This window comes from Rhipicephalus microplus, unplaced genomic scaffold (genome assembly GCF_043290135.1).
Source record: "Rhipicephalus microplus isolate Deutch F79 unplaced genomic scaffold, USDA_Rmic scaffold_12, whole genome shotgun sequence".
In the NCBI taxonomy this organism is placed as follows: domain Eukaryota; kingdom Metazoa; phylum Arthropoda; class Arachnida; order Ixodida; family Ixodidae; genus Rhipicephalus; species Rhipicephalus microplus.
In genome coordinates this window covers 23,833,246-23,845,969 of record NW_027464585.1, presented here as the reverse complement: position 1 = coordinate 23,845,969, position 12,724 = coordinate 23,833,246, and the positions used below count along the sequence as shown (strand labels likewise).

At 48.4% G+C, this 12,724-nt stretch overlaps 1 protein-coding gene across 4 annotated transcripts in view; it reads left to right on the top strand.

Annotated features, from left to right (window-relative positions):
• Positions 1 to 12,724, top strand: part of LOC119166698 (uncharacterized) — a 133,047-nt gene that overhangs the window by 21,238 nt on the left and 99,085 nt on the right. For 3 of the 4 annotated variants that reach the window (XM_075882411.1, XM_075882413.1, XM_075882412.1), the window contains exon 2: positions 4,011 to 4,135. In XM_075882411.1, coding sequence (XP_075738526.1) covers positions 4,011 to 4,135 — 125 coding nt within the window. Of the gene's footprint in view, positions 1 to 4,010; positions 4,136 to 4,766; positions 4,935 to 12,724 lie in introns of those variants that run through there. The other variant, XR_012888464.1, reaches the window with a different exon arrangement.

The following is a 12,724-nucleotide window of genomic DNA, read 5'->3' as shown; positions in this document are numbered from 1 at the left end:
CGTACCATTCTATGGTCCCTGCATCGTACCTTGCCAAGCACTTCCACATCCTGAACGATGCCTGGGTGTGCACTCATTATAATGGGTGTCTATACAGTTCTTATTTTAGACAAGGGCTCCTTCATGTCCCCTTACGGTTTCCTTCTTTTGGAATAAGGTATTCAAAATCCGTAAATTATTGCGATCTGCGAATTCTACTTGTAGCTCTCCTCTAACATTTCTAGTACCGATGACATAATCTTCCACTGCCTGGTCTCCAGCCTGTTTCTTCCCTACTTTTGCATTAAAGTCTCCCATCAGTATAGTATACTGTGGTTTTACCTTACTCATTGCCCATTCCCCGTCTTCATAGAAGCTTTCAGCTGAAACGTCATCATGGCTGGAAGTAGGCGCGTAAGCCTGTACCACCTTCATCTTGCCTCTCATACTGCATTTAATTACAATAGCTACCACCCGTTCATTAATTCTATAGTATTCCTCTAAGGTGCCAGCTATGTTTCCGTGAATAAGGAACCCTATTTTCAGTTCTCTTCTGTCAGCCAAGCTCCGATAGCAAAGAACGTGCTCATTCTGTAGCACCGTATAGGCCTCATCTGTTCTCCTAACCTCAGTGAGTCCTGTTATATCCCATTTACCACCCTCTAGCTCCTCGAATAGTACAGCAAGGCTTGCCTCACTAGATAAGGTTTTAGCGTTAAACATTGCCAAGTTCAGGTTCCAACGGCGGCCTGTCCGGATCCATAGACTCTTAGCACCCTCTGCTGGGTTGCAGATCTGACCGCCGCCGTAGTGAGTTGCTTCGCAGCTGCTGGGGACTGAGAGCCGTGAGTTATTTGACGTATGCATGTGGGAAGTAGTTGCCAGATACTGCACCCGAATGGCCAATCCGTCTCTGGTGATGGAGTACGTTACCAGCGGTGGTCACTGGTGAGGCCGCACCCCAGGACTCTTAATGAAGTTCCATCACCTCGCGGAGTTTTTACTAGCCAGTTGGGAACTGTGTGGCACCGCGATTCGAGCCACGGAGATCTTGCATGCGAGGCGGATGCTCGAACCACCGCGCCATCGCTGCTCCGATATACAATATACGTGCTCAAATGAAAGTCCGTCAGGCTTGCGCAATTGTCACCGCTAGTAAATATTGTGAAGCTAATTTAACTACGTTTGAAATCATTATAATGGTCGGCGCAGTATTCTTCGACAAACTATTCTTTTCTCGCGTTATTTTCTTCGTCGTAACTGTAAGTAGGCTGAGGAGCCTTGTTATGAGTTCACTGAACTCCTGAACTTGCATTTGCCACATTTTCACTTCTCAGTCTTCCACTTCGCGCTGCGATTGATTGATATGTGGGGTTTAACGTCCCAAAACCACCATATGATTATGAGAGACGCCGTAGAGGAGGGCTCCGGAAATTTTGACCACCTGGGGTTCTTTAACGTGCACACAAATCTGAGCACATGGGCCTACAACATTTCTGCCTCCATCGGAAGTGCAGCCGCCGCAGCCGGGATTCGAACCCGCAACCTGCGGGTCAGCAGCCGAGCACCTTAGCCACTAGACCACCGCGGTGGGGCACTTCGCGCTGCGGTCACGCCGTCAGCGTAGAAGGGTGAGTTAAAAAAAATAAGGCGCACTTGACTGAGATCCAGACCTTCGAAAGGCTGCTGAGCCGTCCACACAACAAGGGCTGTAGAAAGAGCGTCTTTTCGTTCCTTCAACCAGTTTGCCCCTACCCGAAGGAGTACGTAAGCCGTTCGCCTCTTGTTAGTCCTCCGAATTTGCACACGACACTCTCTACATCACGCTTGGTCTTTTGGTGGACTAAAAAAACGATTTGAGGACTAAAGTTGACGTTGTTAGCCCATTGAGCTGGATTTTTTCTTAGATTGTGTATACACAGTCCAGAAGGCGATGAGATGACACAATTGCAAAAATGAAAAAAAAGATGCATGCGCCAGAACATCTTATTCAGTTTTTGAAATAACAAATTACCTGAAATGATACTTGTATTCATTGTCCAACCGATAATTTTACTTTTCTTTGATAGACTTCAAGAGTGCAATTGGCAAATCGAGGCCGATGAGAGAGATCGAGAGACGACCACCTTTATAACACCAGACTGTCCTTTCGATTTCAAGGTCACGCCATTTGGTCGTTGCTCGGCACCTGCAATGTTTTAGCGTGTAAAGGCGAGCTCACGCTAGCGGCATCGTGCCGTAGAAAGTCGGCCAACGCCTTCCACGGAAGAGCAGTTCAAAGTGCACGGCAAGATTCGCTCGTGTGAAATTTGAGCCTCCGATAAAAAATGCCAGGCGTGCATGAAAGACGCACCACAGTCAAAGCGAAAGCTAAAAAAGTGGCCTTTCAGAGCCTTTTCAAAATACTCATTGGGACATACCGCAGGCATTCTGCCCATATCTGGACGGAGCTGCCTTTACGATTCAAGCCAATTACCAGACGCTGTGATGGCTATCAAAGCTCCAAAATCCATCCAGTCGTTTGAGCTGGCAGGCTCTTTTTGTTCAGATGTATAACTACAGATTGGAATACAAGGAAGGCACCAGCAACAAAGTGGCTTACCTGCTTTCCCGAGCGCCACTGTCCGGGGACAGTAAAGCAGCCACCGAGGCCCTCATCGTTACAGTGTCTGAAAATTCCTGGAGGACACTGGTCTAACTACGGCGGCACCTTGGGGCTTAGAGAAGTGACAACCAGTGCAAGCATATATGCAGTGGCCTGGGCGCTGCCAGCACCACCGGGAACACATGGGCCGCGAACGCTCATGGCAGCTACTTGCAAGCCGATCACAGCCTCCTCTTGCGTTGTGTATTCTCACTTGAGACGCAGAATGATGAATCCCCGTTCCGCGATTTCATTCCTCGGACTCTATGCAAAACTTTCTTAGTGTACTTTCACGGTACACACCTCGCTGGTCACAGTGATGGCAAGAGAACTTTTTAAAAGTTGTGTCGCGTTGCCACATGGCCGCACATGAAAAAGGACATCATAACATACGCTCGCACTTGCCCTACCTGCTAGACTGCCAAACTGAGCAGAGGCAAGCCACCGGGCCTCATGCAATCTGTGGAAAGCAGGTAACCATGGAAAATCGTTGCCTGTGACGCAATGTGCTCATACCCGAAATCACCTAAGAGGTGTCGGTACTTGTTCGTAGTTACTGACTATTCTTCGAAATGGGTATAGCTGTACCCATCACGCCGGTTTGATTCAAAATAATTTAGGGTTTTCAGCTGCAGACGTTCACTCGCTTCGTTTTTCAGATAACAGACATTGCCACATATTTCACAGGTAGATATTTGCGAACACTTGCAAAGTTTTTGTTGTACAACACAAAAAAAAACGACGCCTTACCACTCTCAGGCCAGCATTACTGAGCGCGTCCACATAAACCTTTAAACAATGTTGGTGGCTTTCACTGGCCGGCACAGGCTGCTGTGAATATCTACACACGCTACGTGGACGTTCCATTCTGTGCAACCAAAGGGCAAAGTCTGGCCACGAATGGTGGTGTGATGCGTGACGTGTGCGCAGGTTTCGTACGGTGCAACTCATGACAAAGACTTGCGACGAGTGCTGATGTGTTGTGGTGCCTGAAAAACTGCGTCGACATGGACACGCGTATAATAATGCAGTGTTGTAGCGCCCGACGACCTGTGTGCACGTATCAGGGATTGCTTCTTAGATTACTGTGTTGTATTTTTTATAGTGTTTATTATTGCCTATAGTAGTCTGTGCACTATGACGCTCAGTGGAGTGTCCGTCCTTGTGTGTGTGTGTGGGGGGGGGGGGGGGGGGAAGGATTGTCGGGCCGATGGGCCCTGATCTGCAGGACCCACGGTAGAAGTAGGGTGAGCAGAGCACATGCGCATTGCACATGCGCGGGACGATCGTCAGCATCCAAAAAATCCAAAGGGGGCAGAAAAGTAGCTGGCAGATAAGACGGAAGCGAGACGAGCCATTTTTTGTTTTTTTTTTTTTTTTGTGGCAGGTGAGCGATGGGATACGGCATCCATCGCACGAAGCGCGAGGGTGTTTCTTCCGTGCGTGCTACAGAGAAGCCTCACCGGTTTGGGGGCGACGGCTATAAGGCGAGTCAATGGCGCGTATTCTACGGTGAGTGGCACCTGTGTTTTATTTCCTGCTGCAATGTTTCATGCTGATTTTCCTGCCATTGTTTTGCTGCGTATGCTCCCTTGACCGCCAATCTGCGGTGATTGATTGCTCTGGGCTTGTGGTCCTCCTGTGTGCGTTATGCCGTGCTGAGCAGGTTCAGAAAGCAGTTTGTGATTATTTTGTGTCGTGCATTAAAGGTGGTTCTTGTCCTCAGCGTGGCTGTCTCGGGCCCTGCGAATTCGGCTCACTGACAGCCCTGAGCAGAGGCCAGGGCTTCAGCTCTTATTTTGGAAAATGCAGCATTAAACGTTCAAATCCACTTCTCATGGTCATCAGGCAGTGCTGAGGTGCAAACGATAACGCATATGTTATGAAGAAAACATCAGCAATGCAGCGCATGCGGCGTGTTTGCATGGGAATGGTTGCTTGAGACAGGAGCCGGTCGGGTGGAACTTGTTTAACCGGAAGTGTCGAGAGATCACCAAAAAGACGCTCACGCGGTTTCTTTGCAATCACCAAAAGGGGCAATACAGTAACTCTACGGCGAGACTAGCGTGCCTGTTTGCCCTTTGCGCCATCTCACCAGTCACGACAAACGGTCTATATCAATTACCCGTCATTATTTTGCCAGGGCACGGCCGCTTCATCCCCTTTTGTGGCGTCCTGCTGAGTTATCTCCCGAAAAAAAAAGAGCGCGCGTGAAAGCAGAAGTGAACTGACCGGTCACGATGGGAGGTGAAAATGCTACACATCGGCAAAGTAACCTTGTAAGTCACAAAAGGTGAAGCTTGGGCTCATGGTGAGTAGTCATATTTGAAAGTTTTTTTTTCATAAAAAAAAGGACAGGGCAGACAGAAACAGCGCTGACTTCCAACTAACTTTTTTTAACATTGTGGTAAGAATATATCTGCCTAAAAAAGAATGATTACAGAACATGAAGATAAAGTACAAGCGTATTCAATGCGTCAGTATCAAGGCACGTGTTACGGGTCATCTATTGCCTCAAAGCCTAGCCAGGTAATCACGCTCTGCGTGTGATAAAGCAACCGATGAGGTGCTTACGCATTTATCACCTAGCAAATATTTTTTTCTGCTTGAATTCCATTTTTTGTATTTTCCAAATACTGTTGGCCATTATGGCCGTAACAGGGTGAGCACAATAAATCTTAACATAAATCAAAAACAAGTACAACATATTGTAATGAAAAGGAAAGTTATAAATATACTCAGAGAAAGAACGCTATTAATACGAACGTACATACATATATAGCGATGGTGGTATAGTATCCAATATGAAGTAATTACACGATTTATTATCGAACAGCATGGCAACATATGTACAATACTATAGCAACACTCAGTGTTCACAACATAGTTTTAATGCACTTTTCAAGCTTTCTATGCTCTTGGAATTCAGTACCGACACTGGCAATTGATTCCACTCTTTTATCGTTCGTGGAAAAAATATGAATACGCATACACATCAATATTGCATTTTGGAAGTGAATGCACAAATTGATATCAGGATCTGACATTGCTGGAGGACCTGGGAACAATATAAGGTTTAGCTTCAATATTGATGTGTCCTTTTGATAACAAAAAAATAAATTTAAAACGATCGACTTTCCGGCGTTGAGCCAGCGTAGGCCATTAGAGCTACCAAAGCATTTCAGAAACCGAGTCATTTTATTATAACACGATGAAATTAGCCTTGCGGCTTTTCTCTATATTTTTTTCAATTTGATTTATTATCCCCGACTGGAAGGGATTCCACACTGCACTGGCGTATTCTAACGTTGGCATTACGCAGATAAAATATGCAACCAGCTTAATGGGTAGTGTTGCTGGCTTTAGTTTGCGACGAAAAAAGCATAACTTTTTTTTTGCAGCTGCACAAATGCTGTTCACGTGTGGTTTCCAACTTAAGTCATTTGAAATGATTAGGCCTAGGTATTTTATCGAGTCTGCTTCATTTACACCTGTGGTATTCATCTAATATTGACATTTAAATACATGTTTTTTTCTGTTCGTAACTCTGAGCATAACTGATTTGAATTATTTGATTTTTATTCGTCATCTAGTGGCTAATCTTCCTATAGCTCTAAGAGCTTGCATAAGTGACGCCTGATCATTCTGGTTATTGATTTCGCGGTATATCAGGCAATCATCTGCGAACAACCTGTAGGTTATGCCCCACCGCGGTGGTCTAGGGGCTAAGGTACTCGGCTTCTGACCCGCAGGTCGCGGGATCAAATCCCGGCTGCGGCGGCTGCATTTCCGATGCAGGCGGAAATTTTGTAAGGCCATGTGGTGAGATTTGGGTGCACGTAAAGAACCCCAGGTGGTCGAAATTTTCGGAGCCCTCCACTACGGCGTCTCTCATAACCATATGGTGGTTTTGGGACGTTAAACCCCACATATCGATCAATCAATGAACCGGGGGGTTATGTCGTCACTTATGTCATTAGCAATATCATTTATGTTAATAAAAAAAGTAGGGGTCCCAAAACGGATCCCTGTGGTACGCCTGAACTTATGTTTAGCAGATCCGATTTGTTGCCGTTTATTTCAACGTATTGTGTCCGACATGTGAGGTGTAAGCGGATCTACGCTACAACTTCTTAATTTATAGTCATTTCCATTAGCTCACTTATTACGTCGGTGTGCACAACACGGTCAAAAGCATTCGATAAATATATATCTATAGCGTCTATCTATTTTATGTTATCTAGAGCAGTTGAAAAGTCATAATTGTTTCTACCAATTGTGTAACAGTGAATAAGTTCCGTCGAAAGCCGTGCTGATTAGAAAAAATGCGCTCTTGTTTTCAAGATAACTGTAGATTGGTTTTGATATGTGCTCCAGAAGCTTGCAGAACACGCAAGTGAATGAAATAGGCTGGTAGTTTACTATGTCTTGCTTTCCACCTGATTTGTGTACTGGAGCAACTTTTGCGACTAGCCAATCATCTGGAATTCGTTTCTGTTCTAGCGATGCCTTAAATATATTGTCACGAGCGGTTGCAATGCACGGCGCATACAGCGCGAATGAACATTCAGAAAAAAAGGTGAAGAAGGAAGACGACGTTGGGTGTGCTGTCTCGAGACCCCTTGTGGAAGTAAACGCGAACCATCCAGGCTCGCCTGTTTTTCAACCTTTTCGTGTACTTCTTGCGTGTAACATTTGGTGGAGCTGTGCTGGGTACCTCCCACGACCTACGACGGAGCCGTCAGCACCAGAACTTCGTAGAAGCCGTCGCCTTGCCGGACTTTCGCCATCGCGCCCCGACATGTCTCTGGAGCAAAATGACCCCCTCAGCAATGCCTCGGCAAGACCACCGCTGTATCAGCATTACCGAGAGCCACGGCCGTTCTCAGCAAAGCCAGGGGAAGACTTCGATGAATGGCTGACCCATTACGAAAGGGTAAGCCAATGCAACAACTGGAACCCGGCCAGCCAGCTCAGGCATGTCGTTTTTTATTTGACGGACACGGCCCTGGTTTGGTATGAAAACCACGCCGACACGCTTACTACATGGAGCAGTCTTATTGAAGAAATGAAGAAGTGCTTTAGCGACTCGGACACTAAGAAGAAACGAGCGGAAACAGCTTTAGCTCAGAGAGCTCAGGTGATCGGCGAGACTTGCACGACATATATTGAAGAAGTTCTCAAGCTGTGTAAGACCATCGACTCTCGAATGCCCGAGGAAGATAAAGTGGGACACCTTTTAAAAGGTATTGCGGAAGACGTCTATAACTTCCTCATTGGAAAAGACAACCTGAACACCGTATCAGACGTGATTCGGCACTGCCGCACATTCGAGGCGCTGAAAACTCGCCGAATCACGCCGAAGTTTGGACGGCTAGCCAATGTCACGACTGTGGCCAGCGTTGACGCGAGTCCGCAGACAGACCTCTCAGCTACCATTCGGCAGATTGTCCGTGAGGAGCTCCTGCGGCACGAAGAACAAACGCGTTATGCGGTGCCGCGTTGCGCCTCCGTCGCTTTCCGAGACGCCGTCTGCGCATCTCCTCCGGCTACTTGGCAGCATTCGGTGAATGCTGCGGATTGTAACAGCTACCGACACGACCCGCATTATGGCCAGACCGAACAACGCCATTACGACTCGATTGATCGGCGTTTTGATCAGCATCCACGCGACGTTCGCCCACGAAGACCCAGCACTGCCTACGACATCCAAGGGGAGGGGATGAGTTACTCTCAGCCTGTGGCCGCTGTGGAATATTTCAATCAGCGTCCGGAAGTTCGCCCTCTGCCCGTGTGTTACAACTGTGGCACGCCTGGCCACATAGCTAGGTATTGTAACCGACGTCGGGCATTCAGCAATGGACAGTCGGGATCGTTTATGCAACACGGTGGTCGTGCAATGGACACTAATAGGCCAGGAAACACAACTTTTGAAGGCTACTTCCGAGAAGAAAGAAGCCGTCACTTCCCTCTGGACAGCTATTCTGGAGAACAAGAAAGGTATCGAAACCGTTACCGCTCTCCTGCCTCCGAACGTACTCTGACACCACCACCAGCTTTCCGAGCGTCTCGATCTCCATCTCCCAGACGGCGTGTGACGTCATCATCTCCTCGACGCCGCTTCGCGTCACCACCGCCGGGAAACTAGCCAGCGCGGCCGATGGAGGTGAGGTCGCTGGAAAATCTTTGCTGCCGACTCGGATACCTCCACCTATCTTCATGCTGAAGAATAAGGTTAATGTACTTATTGATGGCGTTTCTACCATGGCTTTAGTCGACACGGGAGCAACTGTTTCTGTCATGAGTGTGGTGTTCAAAAATCTGCTGGGACGCAAGGTTATGTTTCATTGGGACCACAGCACAAGCTTTCGTGGAGTGAGTGGGGACTCATTATACCCGGTTGGTGTGTGTAACGTGGATGTCTCCTTGGGTGGTCAAACCTTTAACACTGAGTTTACCGTGCTTCCGCGTTCCACACACGATGTAATTCTCGGCATTGACTTTTTGAAATTGTGTGGCGCCAATGTTGACTGCCGAACAGGAGAACTCAGTATTTGCGGAAGTGTGTCCTCTGCGCTCTTAGAAGAATCATCCCAGCAAGAGAGTGTGTTTTGTGTTTCTGAAGACACTGTTGTGCCCGCTTTATCCGCGATGCGCGTTCCTGTTGTTTGTTCGTCTTCTGTTAGTACTTCGTTCGATGTTGCGGTGGAACCGGTCCATAGAAACTGTCTTAAGAAAAATGTGTTGGTTCCGTATTGTATGGTTTCAGTTACCGATGGATGCGCAGGGCTATGGACGCTAAATTGCTCCACTGAAGCCGTAGTGCTGTCTCAAGGCCTAAAACTTGCTACGTTTCAGGGAGAGTCATTTATACCTATGGCAGTGCTTACAGAACTACCGGATACAGCACAAACCAGTGTCTCGCACACCGCAAACGAACACATGCTCGGAATGGTAGCTACATCGCTCAGTGACCATGAACGTCGTGTTTTGATGGCCCTGCTCTCGAAACACTCTTCAATATTCGACTTTGCACAGCACGACGGCCCCACATCGATTCCTGCATCCCGTACTCGCCATCGCATCAACACAGGATCCGCTGAACCGATTCGTCAAAAACCATATCGTGTGTCCTCTGCGGAGCGAAAGATCATCAGCGCTCAAGTCGAAGAAATGATGGGTAAAGGAGTAATTCGGGAATCGTCTAGCCCTTGGGCAGCTCCAGTGATACTGGTGAAGAAGAAAGACGGCACGTGGCGATTCTGTGTCGATTACCGTCGCCTAAATGCCGTTACTAGGAAAGACGTATACCCACTCCCACGAATTGACGACGCCATCGATTGCCTCTTTGCGGCTTCTTACTTCTCTTCTGTGGATTTACGATCAGGTTACTGGCAAATCCCTATGCACCCGGATGACAGAGAGAAGACCGCTTTTGTAACGCCCGATGGACTATTTGAATTCAACGTGATGCCTTTCGGGCTTTGTAACGCCCCCGCAACGTTTGAAAGGTTCATGGACACTATACTTCGCGGTTTGAAGTGGGAAGTTTGTATGTGCTACCTAGACGACGTTGTGATCTTCGGCCGAACATTTCGTGAGCATAACGAGCGCCTGGACTTGGTACTGAACTGCTTGAGGAAGGCCGGCCTTGTGCTTAATTCTAAAAAGTGCCATTTTGGTGAACGACAGACACTTGTGCTGGGACACCTGATCGACAAAGAAGGTATACGACCAGATCCACAAAAGACAACAGCTGTGGAGGCATTCGAGGCACCTCGCTCTGTGAAGCAGCTACGAAGTTTTTTAGGGTTATGCTCCTACTTTCGCCGTTTCATTCCCAAATTTGCTGACATAGCTCATCCGCTCACATGCCTTCTCCAAAAAGGTGTTCCTTTCGAGTGGAGCTCGGAATGCGACTCATCGTTTCGGCAGCTAAAGCTACTGTTGACGTCCCAGCCTATTCTTCGCCACTTCAATCCGTCATCACCGACAGAAGTTCATACCGATGCTAGTGGTGTTGGCATTGGCGCCGTACTAGTTCAGCGTGTCGGCGACAGCGAGCATGTGATATCGTACGCTAGCCGCTCATTGAGTCGCCCCGAGCGCAACTACACTGTCACCGAACAAGAGTGTCTGGCGGTCGTCTTCGCTGTGCAACGGTTTCGATCGTATCTCTACGGGCGCCCCTTTACTGTCGTCACGGATCATCACTCTCTATGCTGGCTTGTGAATCTTCGGGATCCCTCTGGTCGACTAGCACGCTGGGCGCTCCGTCTGCAGGAGTATGATTTCGTTGTTTCCTACAAGAGCGGCCGGCGACACGCTGATGCTGATTGTCTCTCTCGCCTGCCACTCCCAACGACTGAATGTGACGCGGACAACTTTGATGAATACATCGCTTTTGTGTCCACGGGATTTCCGGATATGGATACCTTCATATCAGAGCAGAGGAAAGACGACAGCTTACAGCCGCTATTCGCGGCCGCGCGGGAGTCCGCTGCAGACAATCGTTTTCGCTTACGTGACGGCGCCCTATATAAGACGAACTTCTCGGCTACCGGTGCGCGCTACCTTTTGGTTGTCCCCAAGAGCCTTCGCAGTCACGTATTATCTGCCATGCACGACGAACCAACTTCCGGACATCTTGGATGCACAAGAACACTCTACCGTGCTCAGGAACGCTTTTATTGGCCCCGGATGCGCAATGATACCGAACGGTACGTCGCCAGCTGCACCCAATGTCAGCGTTACAAGCGACCAACTGACGCGCCGTCTGGTCGCCTTCAGCCTGTTTCGCCTCCTAGCACCCCCTTTGAGCAAGTTGGTATAGATCTTCTGGGCCCTTTTCCGCGATCCACAGACGGCAATCGTTGGGTCATCGTTTGCGTAGACCACTTAACCCGTTATTGTGAGACGGCAGCACTGCCGTCGGCCACAGCAAAAGACGTTTCCATCTTCTTGCTGTTTCAAGTTATCCTCAGACACGGACCTCCTCGCATCGTAATCAGCGACCGTGGGCGGCAATTTACCGCGGATGTTGTCGAAGAGACCCTTCGTCTGTGCTCATCAAGCTTCCGCCATTCCACTCCATACCATCCACAGACTAATGGTCTAGTGGAACGCACGAACCGAACGCTTGCCAACATGCTGTCCATGTACATCGACTCCGCGCACAAAAACTGGGACACAATTTTGCCTTTCATCACCTATGCTTTCAACACCGCAAGACATGAGACCACTGGTTACTCACCTTTCTTTCTCCTTTATGCTCGTCCACCACGCTATAATCTTGACACTATGCTTCCCTACTCTGCTCATCACAGTGAGCCGATCAACGAGATTCTCTGTAGAGCAGAAGAAGCGCGACGCCTCGCTCGGCTACGCACCGTCACCTCGCAAGACCGGTCAAAGATCCGCTATGACGACCGTCACCGACATGTTCACTTCAATCCTGGAGATCAGGTGTGGCTCTGGACGCCTTTACGGAAACGTGGCCTGTACCAGAAATTTCTCGCTCACTATGTCGGGCCCTACGTTATCCTCGAACGCCTCAGTGAGGTCAACTACCGCATAGCACGGCTCACAAGCACTGGACGGCGCTCGGCTAAAACAGAAGTGGCGCACGTCGCTCGCATGAAGCTATGCAATGCACGAACCACTGAGTGACTCGCCCGGCGGGCTTCGTCTGCCAACGGGGAAATGTCACGAGCGGTTGCAATGCACGGCGCATACAGCGCGAATGAACATTCAGAAAAAAAGGTGAAGAAGGAAGACGACGTTGGGTGTGCTGTCTCGAGACCCCTTGTGGAAGTAAACGCGAACCATCCAGGCTCGCCTGTTTTTCAACCTTTTCGTGTACTTCTTGCGTGTAACAATATTCTCAAGATAGCGTCCAACCCATTCTGACTGCCTGCGTAAAAACGCATTTCGTATACCTTCAGGACCTATGGATATCTTATTTTTATTATTAAGCAAAAGTGCTACAATACCTTCATATGACACCTCTATCTCAGGCATTGTTGAAATGTATGTAGATTGTAGCGCAAACGGTGAAAAATCATTTGCAAAACTATCAGTAAAATCAGAATGCAAAAAAGG